The sequence below is a fragment of the Meriones unguiculatus genome, chromosome 7, assembly GCF_030254825.1.
Source record: "Meriones unguiculatus strain TT.TT164.6M chromosome 7, Bangor_MerUng_6.1, whole genome shotgun sequence".
Lineage (NCBI taxonomy): Eukaryota > Metazoa > Chordata > Mammalia > Rodentia > Muridae > Meriones > Meriones unguiculatus.
Window position 1 is genome coordinate 13011747 of NC_083355.1, and position 17400 is coordinate 13029146.

General features: G+C 54.6%; 1 protein-coding gene across 3 annotated transcripts in view; it reads right to left on the reverse strand.

Moving 5' to 3' along the window:
• The window catches only part of Axin2 (axin 2), a 30029-nt gene extending 13149 nt beyond the window's left edge, over positions 1-16880 (reverse strand). Inside the window, exons 1-3 of one of the 3 annotated variants that reach the window (XM_060386507.1) lie at positions 16673-16880; positions 13130-14070; positions 6212-6352 (exon numbers count right to left, since the gene is read on the reverse strand). In XM_060386507.1, coding sequence (XP_060242490.1) covers positions 6212-6352; positions 13130-13944 — 956 coding nt within the window. In that variant the 5' untranslated portion in view covers positions 13945-14070; positions 16673-16880. Of the gene's footprint in view, positions 1-6211; positions 6353-13129; positions 14071-15223; positions 15531-16030; positions 16394-16672 lie in introns of those variants that run through there. The other 2 variants (XM_060386506.1, XM_060386508.1) reach the window with 2 other exon arrangements.
• Positions 16881-17400: the final 520 nt, after the last annotated feature.

Consider the following 17400-nt stretch of genomic DNA (forward strand, 5'->3'; position numbering starts at 1 on the left):
AACAGATATCCTAAACTCAGCAGCTGGCCTTCCAAGGACCCTGATGGTCTGAACATGGGCGCCATCTCCTGAGCTCCAAGCAGCCTCGTGACGTTACAAAAGGACAAACGGGCAATGTGACATCTTCTACCATGAGCACACATTGGCTAGGGGAACGGCAGGTGGGGCTGGGGCTCCCACAGGACGGCTCTGGTGTGAGTGTCCCAGGTCTGCATGAATGACCACACTTCTCTCTAGGGTCTTGATGGTGGAAGGTGGCTGCGCAGACACTCCTAACTTGGAACAAGTTACACCAGGCTTCAAGGGTCCCAGGAGGGTCAGTGAGATGGCCTGGTAGGTAAAAGTGTTGGAGACTTGGGTTTGATCCTTAGAGAAGGTTGACCTGAACACAGGCACGGTGGGGTACACACTCACACACACACAGACACAATAATAAGAGTCCCAGGAGAATCTTCCCCAGACACCCTCTTTAGGACTCTGCCCTTCATCTTCCTTTCCTCTCGGATAGAAATCAGTGGCGAGGCTTTTGTATCTTGTATGCTTTCTCCATGTAAGGTAGGAAAAAAGAAAAAAAAGAGAGAGAGAGAGAGAGAGAGAGAGAGAGAGTAGAGTGGGGGTGGAAGGAGGCAGGTGACAGACAGAACAATGGGCAAGAGGAAGACATGATTTCCTAAGTACGTCTCACAATATCCAGGCCAGGTGAAGGATCCGGCCACAGGAGAGGCAGCTCGTGCCCAGAGTCCAGAGGGGGAATTTTAGCTTAGGAGAAGCCAGAGGCTTAGAGGCACCGCCGTCCTGGAAATATGGCTTTAATTCCCCCTAGCCTGGAATCTTCTTCCAAAACAAGCCCCTCATTCCAAGAGGGGCCTCTCCTTTCTTCTATTCAGGCTCCAGAAGTTTATGACCAGCGTCCTGACTGCTCAGAACCCAGGGCTGAGGAGCGCCAGGGTTTTGGTCCCTCTACAGTCTCCTTTAATTGTAAACATTTTAGCTAACGAGCCTGCTGCCGGGCCCAGCTGTTTCTGGGGTGCGTGGATTTTGAAGTGTAGACTCCACTTAGCTGCCATTTAAGCTGAGGCAATTAGCTTAGCCCTTTGACTCCACTGTGCCTGACCTAACCTGAATGTCACTTTTTCCGGCGGCTTTGAAATAGCAGGCATGAGCGCACGCGCGGCCACATTTGGCAGCCACTCTGAAGCAGCCTCCTCCGTTCACAGCCGACATCAAAAGCCTGGTTTGTAAGATAAGGTAATATTTGAAGTTCATTCAGATGCACTCCCCAGTGTCCAGACCAAACCCCCACGTGTAAGATATGAGGAAATAAAAATAAGTAAAATAATATAACCAACACCCACTCTGTAGAATGGAGAAAAGTTGTCTTGCCTTGATGTGGGGACACACAGACCAGAGGCAAATCCAGCCAATCCTGATGACAGGAGCAGCTCCCCACAAAAAGGCAAGTGGGTGAGGCCAGATACTCTCATCTGACGTCCTTGAACTTGGGCAGCAAAGCACAGGTGCTCCATACCCTTTTCAGTCTGTCCTAGCCCCACACTCCTCTTGCTCCTAACCCTCCCAGAATTCAGGTCTAGGATTTTGCTGGAAGTCTGGCAGTTAACTTTCGAAGAGGGAAAAAACTTCAAGCCACTTCTTCCAAGAATGCAAGTTTCAGAGTAACAAGCTCATAAACAGCCTGGGGAGGGGGGGCGGCTAAAATGGAGACTCACACACACACCCCCACTCGCCATCTTTAAGAGGGATTTTTACTCAGTGGCAAAAGAAGTCAGCACCAGCCCTGGGCTCTGGGGGAGGCTTACGTGACCTGTCTGCTCCACACAGCCCAGCCCAGGCCATGCAGGTCCCAGGAAGAACAGGGACCTGACCAGCCCCACCCATCTTCTACGAAGGGCTCTTGCAAAGGCCCAGGGGACTTAATTGGTTCTGTCACAAATGAGATGATTGCTTCCCTGGGCTTGTGTCTAATGAACTCCAACCTTCTGGAGTCTATTGAAAGCTGCCTCTGACCCCCCCTCCCCACATACACTCCCCCCTCATCCCTGTCCCCTCCCAACTCCCAGCAGGGCAGCCAGCCCTGCTCCCCAGCCCCTCAACCCCTCAGCCCCCAGTAGCCCATTGTGAGGAGCAGAAACAGCCAGGGCTCTTTTCAAGCTTTATGGGGCGCTCCTATTCACTTGATCAAGCACATTTCAAAGGGGCCTGCTACCTCTTATCCCCTTCTAAGCCTCCCTAGATGAACAATGGGCTGAAAGCGATTCAGCTCCGCTTTTCATCCCTCCCACCCCCAACACACACACACACACACACACACACACACACACACACACACACACTCTATTTCTCACTTGGTGCTCTCGTCTGCACGAGGCCCACAATTGGCAGAGCTCTGAAGAGGGGGTCTAATCCCAGCCCTGGGAATCCAGGATGACCGTCCAGCACAGGGTAGATCACACACACCCAAGGCTGGCTGGCCAGAAAGCGCTTCACATCGCCAGGAGATTTTAGTTCCAGCCAAGTCTGTTCCGCAGGAGACTGGGGATCACCCCCCCCCCAGGGGGGCAACCCTATGCCTGGCAGCTGATGGGAGCCAGACACCCACAGGAGCCTCTAAGCATGAGCCTCTAAGGGAGCTCCCACCCCCAGCCAAAGGTGGCCCCAGATAATTCCCAGGAGCTCCCGGGTGCCAGCTGCCCTCTTAGACGAACCATGCTCAAGTGGATGGGTGCATCTGTGAGGAGGAATCCAACGGAAAGCTCACTTGGCTGGGAGGCTCTAATACCCTGGGACCCCCAAACTCTTAAGTTTCAGCGACAGCTTTGCCTGGCTTTCTGGTTTACCCAACATCTACCTCATGGCACCCTGTCACAGGGCCCAGTGAACAGGCCACCAGGGGACCGAAGGGAAGAGCTGCCGAGTGACAAGCTGTTGGCCCCTTTCTGAAAATGTCCCTCAGTGGGCCCCATGCTACCTAGAGTCTGTGCCTGTCGATCATCTTTGCTTGGCCTAGAAGTAGTTTCCCATAGTTAAGTCCGCAAGTGCTTTAAGTGAAATGGGAAGGAAGAGTCATGTTCAAATGAGATCGAGGGCTGGGTGTAAGAATCACTGCCTAACAGGAAGGAAGTCGCTTGGTGCCAGCCCATCAGGTACAGTGACACCTGACCACAATACCAGCACTCAGGAGATGGAGCCAGGGGGACCAGATACTCACGGCATATCTGGCTAGACAACAAATTCAAGACCAGCTTGGGCTAGGTGAGACCTTTTCATTCCGGGCAAGGATCCAAAGAGGAATCAATGAGGATGACTCAAGAAAGACTACTTACTCCAACTGAGAAAACAAAGTGTTATGATCACTAATAAGCAAAAAGAAAAACCCAAAGGAGATCAAAGTCCTCAAGGACAACCTGTCCCACCAACACCGTGAACATGGAAGATGAGGTGGGGCAGGCGCCATATTCAGCCTGGGTTCCTGCCCTTGAGTGAGGCTAGCTAGTTCCTTCCTGTGGCAGTCAGTGGTCAGTGATTGGGTCCTTCGAGGACAAATAGAATCGGGCATGGGACCACACCCAAGTTATCTCATCATGAACCCAGAATAACACCTCAGTGATGGGGACTGAAACTCAGCCAAAGGCCAGGAAGCGAGCCAGAAATAGTCTCTAAGAAATCTAAACAGAAGCCTCGCAGCCTTATGTAAAGGGCACCGGACTTCGGAGGTTCGTTCATTCAGATCCAGCTTGCTCCCATTTCACACGCAGCAGCAAGGCTCCCGCACAACCCAGAATTACTGTGTCCCAAAGGAGCAGTACTTCCTAGACGCCAGGCCCAGACATGAGGGCAAAACAGGGCAGCAGGTACAGTCAGAGGGAGAGAGGGGGGCGGTGGACACAGGGACACAGGTCCTATACAACCTCCCAGCCGAAGACCAACAACACCTTGATAATAATTTTTTGGATTACCAAGAAGGAAACTTGGGCCTCTGATCCACTTAGGAGGCAAAGCGCTGTGAGTTCGAGGCCAGCCAGGGCTACATAGTGAGATCCGATCTCAACAAAACAAAGCAAAAAACTAGGTCTATTAAAGAAGAATGTGAAGGGCTGGAGAGATGGCTCAGAGGTTAAGAGCACTGGCTGCTCTTCCAGAGGTCCTGAGTTCAGTTCCCAGCAACCACCTGGTGGCTCACAACCATCTATAATGAGATCTAGTGCCCTCTTCTGGCCTGCAGGTGTACATGCAGGCAGAACGTTGTATACATAGTAAATATGTTTAAAAAAACAATAACGTAAGCCTTTGAGGGTAGTGAGGCAGGGGACACCGGAGAGATGGCACAGTGCTTATCAGCACTTGCTGCTCTTGCAGAGGACCTGGGTTAGGCTCTCAGCCCCCACAGGATGGTTTACAGTCACCCCTAACTCCAGGTCCAGGTCCGTTGAGTACCAGGCATACATGTAGTACACACTCATATACATACAAAACACACACATAAAATAAAATAAGACTGACTTCCCCCTATCGTACGTTGACAGTAAAAGAGCTCGGCCGATTGTGAAAATGGAACGAGTTCTCTGAAGCCTCTCATTCCTGGTGGATAAATGATGTGCACCCTACTCTCACTAATATCAAAATGATGCACTTTCTTTAAACTTCAACTGTGGCTGGAGAGATGGCTCAGCAGTCAAGTGCACTGGCTGCCCTTCCAGATGAGCCGGGTTCAACTCCCAGCACCCACATGGCAGCTTACAACTGCAGTCCCAGGGATCTGACACCCTCACAAAGACACACATGCAGGCCAAACACCAATGTGCAAGAAATAAAAATAAATCACTTTAAATAATTAAATAGATAAACAGCCAGTCAGATAGCTTAGACTTTTTCCCTAAAGAATATCTGTCACTTTAATGACAGGGGAAACTGAGGTATCAACAATAAAAGATGTGGGAAAGGGGGCAGGGGAAGACACACAACATGGGAGACGGGACTTTCCAACTGGTCCTGTGTGGCCTGTCAGACTACAGGACAGCAGCCAACAGAAGCCAGAGGGTTTCAAACATGCGAAGAATAAACAGACGGCCCAGTGTTTTAAGATGCTAAAACGAACAAAGTCTAAGAAAGTGCCCCAGAACTTCACATTGCTAGCTTAATGGGTTGTCTTTCAAGATCATTCCTCAGCAGGAGAAATCCTGAATCTAAAACGTTTGCTGGAAGAAAGCCTTCAAAGGCCTTTCTGAAACACCACTTCTCAATTGGGTGCTGGGTGAGAAAAGCCTCTGGGGAGCTTCGCCCATGCCAAATTCTACCCTGACTTTCCTCCATCAAACCCCAAAGGCCAGCAGGAGACAGGGGATCCTGACCACTACTACACCCCGAACCCCACTACGAGACCTGGGGAGAGTTGATGCTGTCCACCCATAGATCTCTTGACTTCACTTCAAATGGCCCAAAACTCAAAGCATGACCTTGCCTGACAGTCTACTGACCCCATCGGGCCACTTCAATGACTTGGACTGCTTTAAAAAACATATATCAAAAGCCATCTGTCAGCCAAAGATCTGAGATCAGACAGTACTGGAGGGCCCTTTCCTAGGGTCCCCAGCATCTGGCGTGGACTTGGGACTCCACCAACATTTACAGACCTGAGTGATGCCCACTGAAACACACGTGTGTTGGCAGAATGAAAGCCAACCCTTTGGAGAGGTCTGGCTTGCTGTTCCCTGCCTTTAATGGCCTTTTCTCAAAGAGCAAAACCAGAACTGAACCTTTCTAATAAGATCCTGTGTTCTCCCTGCTGGCTCCGCAGCAGGTGCCCTTGGTTTCGGGACCAGCCACGTGATTCTCCCGTACCCACAAACCAGAAGACGGTTCTTAAATCTAAAAAACCCAGACACTCATCTTAACCTCCCGCTACGTACTCTGGATTCCTTCTGGGAAGACACCACCCCAGCTTTCCCTTTGAGGCTCTCACCGAACCCTCTCCAGACAACTCTGCTGCCATGCCATCCTCCTTCACCCATGCCCACCATCGTATCATGCCCACCACATTCCCTTCCCAGAAAACTGATATCCACTCACAGAGATGGGCTCTGCCAAGCTGGGTGGAGGTCAGTGACAGTCCCCTCGGCCCCCCAGTCCACCACACATACACCTACACACATACCCAGCCACGCACACCTTTGTGGAAGGGATACCAGGTACTTACACACTACTGTCCGTCATGGACAGGGAATCATCGGTCAGTGCGTCGCTTGATATCTCACTGTCGTTGGCACTGGTGGCTGGTGCAAAGACATAGCCGGAACCCACGTGATAAGGATTCACCGGGTCGCTTCTCTTGAAGGACCTATGGGGAAAGTACAAGGGGAGCATGGTCACTGATCCTAACCAGAAACCAAGGGCATTAGGTGACCCCAGGATGACGCCGTGCACAGCCCCACATCTGGTCTATGCCAACGTGCTGTCCAGGTCCAGCTGCAAGGGAAGGCAGGGCTGGCTTCCCCAACCCTCAAAAGATGAGGGGTCCACCGGAGCAATGTTGCAGGGGCTGCCAGGGAATACTGCCAGCTCTTAAACACTCTCGTACAGAGGGGCAGGAGCGGACTGTTCTAGGAGTAGAGACTGGGTTGAAAGGCGAGAGAAGCCCATCACAGGTATCTTTCTCCACCTGATGCATGCAAGCCAATTCCTCAACCCCAACCCATCTGACACCTGCCAGCCTAGTCCAGAGATGCTAAGGTCTAGAGGTCTGGGGAGGCCTTCTCACTTTGACCTACGCCTACAGTAAGCCGGGCAGTTGGGACAGATAAGGTTCAGGCGTCCAGTGGCGACCATTTACTGTGCTTGCGGTGCCCTTCCCCCTCCCCCTGCCATGGTCCTCCTTCCCTCAGGGCTGGCTAAGGCGCCAGGACTGAAATGAGCAGCTGTGTCAAAGGCAGGCCCAGGCCCCTCCTCTGAGGGTCTCCAGCCCCTTTGTCTTAGTGGCCTGTGGGTCCCCATTTCCCTCTCTTGATCTCCTCCCTGAACAACCAGTGTGCCTGTCTCCTGCTGGGCCGCATTCCACTTGTGTCACCAGCCAGAGACTTCTGTTGGGGGAGGGGAAGCAGGTCAGTAGGCTGCAGGATGAAGCTCCTGCAGGAGTCAGAAAGCCTGGAGTTGCAGGAGCGTTCATTTGCCCAGCCCCTGGGCACAGTCCTCCGGGGGGCTTAGCTGGCAACAGGCATGAACTGGAGGGGGAAAAAGCTCCAAAGGGAGACACACAACACTCCCATCAGCCCACAGCAGCTGCTCTGTAAAGATAGCTGTGGGGTTGGCAGAGGAGAGGGACCTATGAAAGGTCATGATCAGCCATCTGCTCTTGTTCGCCAAGTTCCTGTGCTTGCACCGCGCTGGGCTCTGGTCTCCTGGCACCCAGATCCTGCTTGGGACACATCACCACAGTGTAAGGGGTTTTCATGTTTTCTGGACAAGGCTCTAGTGGTCCCAGGCATACAGTAGCCACTCTGCAGAGCTCGAACTGGTGGGCATGGCCCCTCATGCACCTTACTCTCACTCAATGTCTTCTGCCTGTCACAAGATGCTTTGGAAAGTTCTAGAACTGGAGGCAGGAAGGATATGATGGAAAGGCTTCTAGCAAGGCTAGCTGGGGATGGCCTGCTTGACAGAGGGAACCAGGCTCCTGTCAGATGAGCAGGAACTGAGAGGACTCAAGAACTTAGCAAGTGGTGGGCAGAACAGGGCCGGCACACTGCAGTCATGGGGCAGCTGCTGCCCATCGTCTTAAATCTCCACAACTATCCTGTGAGGGGCCCAAGGGAGTCAGGTATCGGGACCAGGCGAATGGAGCCTGAGCGAGAGCGGGCAGACATCAGCTGGGACCATGGTTCTGTACCAGTCTGGACGCTGTCACTCAGAAAGAGACATGCCTAGAAGGGCAAGCCAGGGGTGCTGCGTGGGAACTGGCTGTACATTTTTGCCAGGTGGCTAGAAACTGTCCCTAGGCCACTGGCCCTGCCCTATTGCTGAGGGTGGGGGAGACTTGCCACCTCCCAATACTTTATGGTAAGAACTGAAGACTGCTAAGGCCCATTCGTCCTCAGGCTGGGTTCCCAGGCACCCAAGATGGCAGGGACTGAGAGCATGAGGACACAGAGAAGACTGGGGGGGGGGAGCTCCTAGCCTCCTGGCCAGTGAGGGACTCACAGGAAGGTAAGGACCCAGATGTTCACCATCGCCTCTAGAGGCTGAACTGGAGGCAACAGGTGTCACAAATCTGAGTGAAGACAAGACCAGCAGTGATCATGGGGGGTGGGGGTGGGCAGAGACAGACCAAGTCTTTAAAACAGCCTGGGGTCCCCTGCTGGGATGGGCCTGCTGCCTTCAAGGACTGTCACAGGACCCTGGACAATTTCAGGGTCCCTTCTGTCCTGGGGAATGCAGTGGTACGTCCAGTCTGCACACTCACAATGGGGCGCTGGTGCTGGCTTAGCTGATGGAGTGCTAGGCCAAGATACAGCTACCCTAGGTGTGGGGCTCCCTCTGAAAAAAAAAAAATCAAGCAAATCAAACAGGGGCACCTGCCTCCAGCTTCCAAAGGCCTGGGGAAGCGAGTACCCCAGGAGCAGTCCCAGCACCCAACTGCCAACAAAGATGAGGGAGGCTGTGTCTCTGAAACCTCTTCTACGTTCTCCTATAGTACTGAGCATGGTAGCACAGCTGAAAGCATGTCCCTCACTCTGTAAGAGTACATCCTGTCTTTACATGCGTATCCCCAACCCCAAAACCAGGGGGTGGCCCGTGGCAGGAGCTCCAAACTTGGCTGAGCCTCCTTCAAAGACCTACATCCATCAAATGGGTTGTTGAAAAGGTTTTGAAGAGGAACGGTGCAAGATCAAAACAGCCAAAGCGGCCTTAAATAGCATTCAAACACCTTGCCTCCCCTCGTCTAGCTATCTTGGTGGTATTAACACATCAGCAACGTCTCACATCTAAGACTTATACTTCAGCCTCCTCGGGGAGAAAATGACTCAATAGAAATTCTTTCCTCACCATCGCTACAGAAAAAGATACCCAAGGCAAACCCTGAGCTTGCGCGCGCGAGTGTGTGTGAGAGTGTGTGTGTGTGTGCTCCTTTCACACATGGCTCCCAAAATAAACTTGTCTCCCTCCACTTCCAAAATAGAGGGCTACTGCGTGATTAGTAATTAAAAATGGAATACACTGCTCTTAACTCAATTAGGTGCCTGGATTTTCCTACAATCATAACAGGACGGGTGGAGAACGAAGCAGAGGAGACACAGAAACTCAGTTTTTAAGTGCTCAGAACTTTCTCCAGAGTGCCACGTAATTTTAAGAAAATGGATTAGAGCTGTCTTCTTGTGATTTACTTAAGAAACAGGGAGGGGAAAGCTGGAGCGTGCTACCTTAATTGTCCCCAGATGCTTTGGTGACTTCTTCGGGAGGGTTGTACAGGGACTTTGCTTGGGGGTCAGGCAGTATGGGGCAGGTACCCACTGGCCATTCTGCCAATGAGCAGGCCTGGGGCTTTCAGCTGACAAGTAACAGAGCCTCATGGTTCCTTGAGGGGGTTAATGAAGTGTCTGTGGTTGGCTAGTTCAAAGCTCTTACCTTGAAGAAATGTTGGGGTCACCTCTGCTCCTCCCCAGCTATGGGGAGCCAGGAGAAGCCATCAGAGGGCCTCTTTCTGGGGACCCCCTCCCAACAGTGCAAGGAAAGGAACCACTACTGAGGCTGAGCTTAGGGCTGACAGTGAGCCTCTGTCATTTTACCGGAAGGTCAATACCCTCTTCCACTAGCATTCTAGAAGGCAGGATCAATGGGTGGGTGGACAGTGAGGGGTCAGTGTCTTCTGTAACCGGGCAAAGTTTGACAAGTGTATCTTAGCCAGCTGCATTCGCTGGTGTTTTGTCCTCTAATTACTGACCACTGCTCTCAGCATATCTTTCTTATGGCATCATTTTCTTTGATAATTAAAGCCAAGCTCGATTCCAATGGCTTCTCACAAAAAAAAAAAAAAATTGGGCCTCTCATCATCGAGTTCTTTCAGGGAACAGGAAGTACTTGCAGCCAGCACAGGACTGTCTGCTGGGCCCCTGGGATTTTAAGCTAGACTAGAGCAGAAGGCCCAAGAGAAGGCAGATGAACCCTGGCCAGGGCCAGGGCAGAAGGCGTACACACAGGGAACTCTCTGTATACTCAGCACTGTATCCTCCCCTCTTAAAATAAGTGTGGGCCTAGGGCCTGAGCTCACAGGCACAGCCCCACACACCCCTAAGGCCCTGGGGTGGGGTGCTGTTTGTGTGAGGGGTGAGGACGCACGCCCACCACCAGGTCACTTATGCCCTTGGTTATTTATAGAGCCCATCAAGAGCCCCGGCATCCCACTCAACCATGCACAAACCAAAGCCCTTCCCTCCAAGGGCAATTTCTGCTCTTCCGTCCCAACTATTTATATTAAACCCGACACCAAATCGGTAAGGGTACAAACAAGTCGTTAAAAACTCGGCTCCTTTTGAGTGCCCACATAAACACAGGGCTTGGAAGGTTAGCCAGGGCCCTGGGCACCCGGTGGCCAAGATGACTCCGGGCAGCTGAGGCAGACTGGCCCTCTGCAGGTTCAAGCTGTTTCATTCACTTTACTAGGTAACTTACTCAGCCCATCCCCTAAGCCAGGCACTCTGCAGGATGCGCAAGACAGGAAGGGGAGGAAGACAGACTTGGAAAGGGCAGAGAAAGTTGAGGCAGGGGTGTGTGTGTGTGTGTGTGTGTGAGAGAGAGAGAGAGAGAGAGAGAGAGAAAGAGAAAGAGGTGCCTCTAAAATACTAGAAGAATGGGCTAAGCCCCCCAGAGTTGCTATTTAAAAGGCTTGTGTTAACCTTGCTGCCCTTTTCAGAGACCCAATTATTATCGTTAATTATACTAATTATAACACTTAACATCTTTTCAAAATGTTTCCCTTTACAAAAGGCTTTCATGTTTATTATTTTGATCCTAAGAACAACGTTAGGACACAGACAAGAGAGACAGAGCTCAACTATATTACAGACGGGAATATGAAGTTTAGAAAGTTTCAAACCAAGTAACGCTAGGGCCAGGGCTGGAACTTTCAGAGACTGTACACAGGGCAGGAGACCTTGCATAGTAAAAAGAAGCAAGGACCACTTTGGTGTGTCTTAGGACATAAGCGCTTCACACAGTCCAGGTAAATGTTTCGCTCCAAACACACTTGAGCTCGTGTGCAAGCTCAAGAGGTCACTGAAGAGCTGCCCTCATGCATACATCAATGACATAAACAGTTCCCAGCCCCGGAACCTCAAGTGCTTTGCAGACTTAACACTGGTTACATTCTCATGAAGCCTCTGGGAAGAGGCTTCGCCCAGGCTGCCCATCCACCAGGAGTTGTTCAGCAGTCTTGCCTGAAGAGCGCTTCCTTACTGCCGGCCTCCAAAACCACACTGTGCTATTTACAAAGGTGACACTCTGGGGCTGACACCAGAGGCACAGAAGAGCCACTGTCCGAAGCCCACAGGCCTTAAGGAGTCTCATCACTGGTTGCCAAGCTGGAGGGCAAGGAGGCCAGGAGCAAAGTTTACCTACGCGCCCTTGCAGCGGAGCAAGGGCGATGGATGCAGGTGTCTGCGTGCACCCAGCTACAGCGGCCCCAACGCTTTCATGCAAACAGCCCAGCTCCTTAAGCTCAGAGCCACTAACAACTCCCTCCAGAGACCCTACCTACACTTGCCTGCAAAAGCCAAGCCAGCTCTACTTAGGCGGCTGAAAAGTGGTTAAGTTCACTCCCAAAGCAGCAAGAGCGCCCTCTGGTGACTGGAGAGCAAGCCCTTCCTCTGCTTGCTAGCAGTCAAAAGGGGAGATCATGCCTACATCATGCAGGACCTAGCTATGGAGACGCCAGAGCAGAAACAAGGGGCATAGGCCCTCCTGCTGCTTCGGGACGTTGGAGACCACGCCCCACAAAGCCAGCAAGACCTCCAGGCACCCTGAGCAGATCACATCCTGGGTCCCTGACACAGAAATGTCCTGGGGACAGCAGGATGGAAAGCCATGCGGAGAGCCAACCAATGTCAAGCCACCTCCCTCCCTGCATGTCATAACCAACAGCCTAGCATTAAGAGGTGTGTTCACTCTCTTTTAGGATCTATGGAGAGGGGGCGACACTGAAAAACTCATTTTGACAGGATGTCTGAAGTTGCCCGAAGAGGCCAAGAGTCTCGGGACTTGGTCAATCTATAATGGACTGTTTGTCTTTGGAGCTTTAAAACAGGAGAAAGTGCTCCGGAGGGCCCAGCCCTCCCACACTTCTCTATCAGCACCGGGCAACAGACCATCAGCTGAGGTCTGACCCTGGGGCTCAGAAGCATTTTAAGGCTGGATTAATGGTCCAGCAGACTCTAAAGTTGAAGGCTCCTTCATGAGGAAGTCACAGGGCCTTCCCCAAGTTAGTCAGAAGTCTTCAGCGCTGGGAAATACCTAAATCTACAAAGAGAACCACAAACTCGGGGGCTAAAGCCAATCACCGGCTCTTATCTTGACATAAAAGTTCGAAAGATCTCACTGAACCCTCCACGGGTGCACACGCTATTTCCCGGGTCTCCACCACAAGCCAGCTGCCCCCCCCACACTCCCCAAGGCACAGTGATTCTACTTTGATGATTGGCAGTGAAAGGATCCCTTTCCAAACTGGCGCTTAGTGGGTCTAGTGACTCAGAGGCATCAAAAGCTGCTATATTCATAATCTTTCTCTTTTCCTCTCTCCCCCTCCCAGTGCCGCAGGATAATAAGTAACCACATTAATAAATACTGCTTGCCACTGTTTGAAGTGAGCATTGGAAGGCTGCAGGTATTCAGCTGTGCGTATGAACACCGCCCCCCCACCCCCACCCCCACCCCCACCCCCCGCAACAAAACACAAGATCAAAGAGTTCCTAGCCAGAAATCCTGGGTCTCAAGCAACCTTTACCAGCTTTTCCAGCCAAGCCATCCCATCCTCCCACCTACCCTAAATGAAAACATCTGCAGAGCTAACTAACTCACCCCCCCAACCCCATGACACCCCCACCCCACCCCACCCCACCCCAAGCCTTACCTGAATCCATTTTCAACCGTTTCTGTGGATCTCACACTTGCTGTGGCCCGCAGAGTTTTGCTGGACAAGCCAACCACGGTTGGTGAAAGTTTGCACTTCAGGTCGGCACATGTCCACTCCTCTTCTTCATTCAAGGTGGGAAGGTAGCCACACAAAACCTTCAGGCTCCCCAGTCCCCCACTGCTCATGTAGGCCGTGTTTTCTCCCCCACTCCTCACATACTCAAGGTATATGTCAGAAGTCAAAAACACCTGGTAGGCATTTTCCTCCATCACCGCCTGGATCTCAGTCTGTGCCTGGTCAAACATGACGGAGTCGATCTGTTGCTTCTTGATGCCATCCCGGATGTAGGTCTTGGTGGCAGGTTTCAGCTGCTTGGAGACAATGCTGTTGTTCTCAATGTACCTCTTGTAGATTGCTTTGGCTACTCGCAAAGTTTTGGTATCCTTCAAGTTCATCTGCCTGAATCCATTACAGGCAAACCAGAAGTCCAGGGTATCCACACATTTCTCCCTCTCCAGGAAAGTCCGGAAGAGGTACGCACCATCCTGGTCACCCAACAAGGAGTGCAAAGACTTGGTCCACCTGGTCAGAGGGGAATCAGGAGAGGCCCGCCCCTCGGGCTCCCCCAACCCATCTTCGTTCCGCCTAGCATTGGAGGAGACGGGCATAGGTTTGGTGGACTGGCCCTTGCCCACGCTGGGCTGGCACGGTGGGGTCTCCCCTTCTTCTCCGGGAACCGGGGGCCGCGGAGCATCCTCGCGGAAGCTGCTGCTGGGGTCTGGCAGGAGAGTCACTAACACAGCACTACTCATGGTGAGGGAGAGCAGCTCACCGAGTTTGGGTTGTTTTGCTTTTTTCCTCCTTTTTCTTCTTCCAGTTCCTCTGAGCAATCGGCTTGGTCTCTCTCAAGTCAGCAGGGGCTCATGTGAGCCTCCTCTCTGGAAAGAAAAGGAAGGGGGGGAGGTGGGAGAGAGAAAAGGGTATTGATCTAATCAAAACCAGATCTACCCAACATCAAAGCAAGAAAGTAAACAGGCTTTTCAACTCCTCAAATTCAAATCAAGCAACCCAGCTATCCGCGAGGTGCTCATCTCAAGTATCCGACGCAGCTTTTTCAAAGGCGAAATCTGAGCTCCACACACTTTTTTTTCGGGGGGGGGGAGGGCATGAGGAATGAAAGGGGGAAGGTGAGGCACAAGCAGAGGGGCACCGTACGTGTAAGACACAACCTTCCCCACATCCGCGGGGCCCAGGGACACTCAGGGTAGCCCAGCCGGACCCCCTCCCTCGGCAAGCAGAACACGCTCGCCAGCCGCCAGGCTGGGTGCAGGTGAAACCAATTTCGGAAAACTTCCCTACTCTGCTCGGCACAGATAACTCTCAAACGTGCCCTTCCCAGGCATCTGGTTCCCATTCCCCCCACCCAGCCCTCCCTCTGCGCTCCCTCGTCCCACTTCTTACAGAAGATCCTTGCCTGAAAAAAAGCCCGCCCAGCATCGGCGGGAAGGGGCTCCGGGACTCCCGGATTCGGCAGGCACCCCCAGACCCCAGATGAAAACGTTGCCTATACTCAAGACTTCCCGCCACGAATGGGGCTCAGTCTACACCCCTTTTCTTCTACGCTTCCCCAAAGCAGAAACCAGTTCACTAAGTTAGGAGGCTTTGATCTTCAAAGTTTGAAAGAGAGAAGAGAAATCTTGAGACCCGCCGCCCCCGGCTCCCCCAATCCACCCCCTGGAGGCTCGAACCCAACAAAACCGGATCAGAAGGCGTCTCACGCTACTACTCCCTGTGCCAAGAATCCCAAACTACACGGATCCCAAGCCATTCTTTCTCCAAAAGAAAAGAAGTCTTATCTAACCAATAAACAATCTGCTCTCCCTAGCCAGAACAGGATCAAACTAAGAGGGCTGGGGAGGGCCGGGGGACAGGGAGGAACGCCGGGTAGGCTGGCTGAGACCGCGGGTCCGGGTGGTTGCACCCCGCCCCAGTCCCGGACCTCCGGTCGCCAGGCTGGGCACAAACCCGAAGTAGTGGGGCCGCGGGTAGTGCAGCGCACCCGGGCGCAGAGGAGGTGGCCGGCGCCGTTACCTGGAAGATGAAGGCCGCCAAAGCCGGGCTCTCATCTCCTCTGAGACCCTCCGGTCCCGTCCCTCCCCGTCCCAACTGCAAACGAACGTCTCCAGAGTCCCGGTGCGAGGTCCACCAGGAGGGGACCCAGGAGCCTGGAAGGGGGTAACTCCCCGGCGCCAGGCTCGCAGAGGTTCCCGCAGAAAAAGGCACGGAAAGCAACCGCCTAGTCCAGAAATGGCGACGCGCGGAGTCTCGGCCTCTCCGCAAAAGGGGCGGCGAGGAGGAACGCGGGGAACGCGAGCGCCCTGGGCTCCGGCCGGTCCAGCGCTGAGACTGAGCCTCCGCCAGCGCTCCGGGCACCTAAGCGCGGACCCGCGGTTGGGAGGGGGAGACTAGCAGGGAGAGAAGTGGGAGGGGGCGAGGGAGGAATGGGGAGGGCAAGCGGGGGGCGCCGCCACCCTTTCATCCCACCTTCCAAAAGCACTCGCGTGCAAATGCACACCCCGACCCACCCACACCCACGGCGACTCGACCCCCGAGGGCGAGCTGCCCGTCTCCGCCGCCACCCCCCCCCCGACGCCACTTGGAGAAGTCTCCCCGACCGGCCCCCCGCCACCTCGGGACCCCGCGCTGGGGAGGGGACTCCGGCTCACCGCGCGCTGGGCCGCCCGGCCAAACCCCCCGGAGCGCTGGGCGCCGAGCCCGCCGCTTCCCCTCCGCGCGGGCCCGGAGCGCGCCCCGAAATAGCCGGCCTGCCAACTTCAAAGCGCCGCCCCGCACATCAAAGCGCGCCGGCCGCCCGACCGCGGCGGCCTCCGCACTCACCATTGATCCGCTGGCGCACTCCTCGCCGAGACCTCGCAGGCGCCGCGGGCAGGGCCCCGGCCCGGGTCCCCCGCTGGTCTCGCAGAGGCAGCCCCGGGCCCCCCCCGGGCCCGCCCGGGCATGGGGAACATGAGGAGTCTCGCGGAGGCGGAGGAGGGGGTGCGCGGAAAACAACGATCCCGAGGCGAGAGCGAGCTCTGCGCCGGGGAGGGGGAGAGTGCGCCCTGCTGCCCCTTTTATGCAAAAGATCCGAGTGGGCCTCCGCCCCCACCGCGGCCGCCCCCGGCCCCTCCGGCCCCCGCCCGGCCGGCTTTCAACCCAGGTCCTGTTTCCAGCAGTCACTAGGCGCACCAAATGTCCTCCGGGCGCTTCCAACAAAAACTGCGCTGTGGATTTAACTGTGCACTTCAAAGGCGCGAGCCGAGCGCACGGTCCTGGAAGGGAGGTACGCGAACCGCACCCGGGCCAGCCCAGCGCGCTCCTGCGCCCCTTTTGGGGGACCGCGCAGTCCAACACTCCTCTACTACCCCAGCCTGCGCCCGGCCGCCCCCTCCCTTGGCCCGGCGCCCGGCTGCCAGCCGCCCCCGGCCCCGCGGAGCTTTCTTGGAAGCGGCTGCGCCGGGACAGAGCCTCCGACCCCACCTTTTACAGCAGAGCTCTCCGCTGGGGAGGCGAGCGCCTCGGCCTCTGGGTGGCCCCGGAATCCATCGCGATCGGGGGCTTATTTTTATTTCCCGGTTCTCGGGCCGTTACTGAGTTGCCAGGACCTTATCAAAGCGCAGCCGGCTCCAGCCGACTCCCCCGGGCCCGGCTCGGGGAGCCAGTGATCCCGCCGCGCCAATCACAGCGGCGCTCGGCCGGCCCGCGCCGCCCGCCTTAAAGGGACAGCGCGCGCCCGCTCTGCCCCGCCCCGGCCCGGCCCCTGTCACACACTCCGCTCCCGCGTTAACCCTTCCCTGGCCCTCGTCCGCCCCCCGCCGGCTGCCGGCGGCCCCGGGGCGTTCTCGGCCGGAGTTCTTGATTTCATCTTTCAAGTTCTCTGGCCTCCTTGCTCACGCCTCCTCCCCCTGCCTGCCCTCGCGCTCTCCGGCTCTGGAATGCCAGTTCCTTGTAGCTCCCTGGCCACCGCAAGAACTGCAAGCAAGCAAAGCACCCACTCCACTCCCCATCAAGCACTTTTCTACCTTTATTCAAGTTTCCCTGGGGGGGGGGGGGGCTTGGAGGGCCTTCTAAAGGGGCTGTAGTCCTGGATCCGCTGGCCAGTTCTTAGGGCTTGCTCAGGCTGGGACCCTGAAGGCATGGTGTGTGTGTGTGTGTGTGTGTGTGTGTGTGCACTTGTGCTCCAGTATCTGTGTTAATAGAGAAATAGT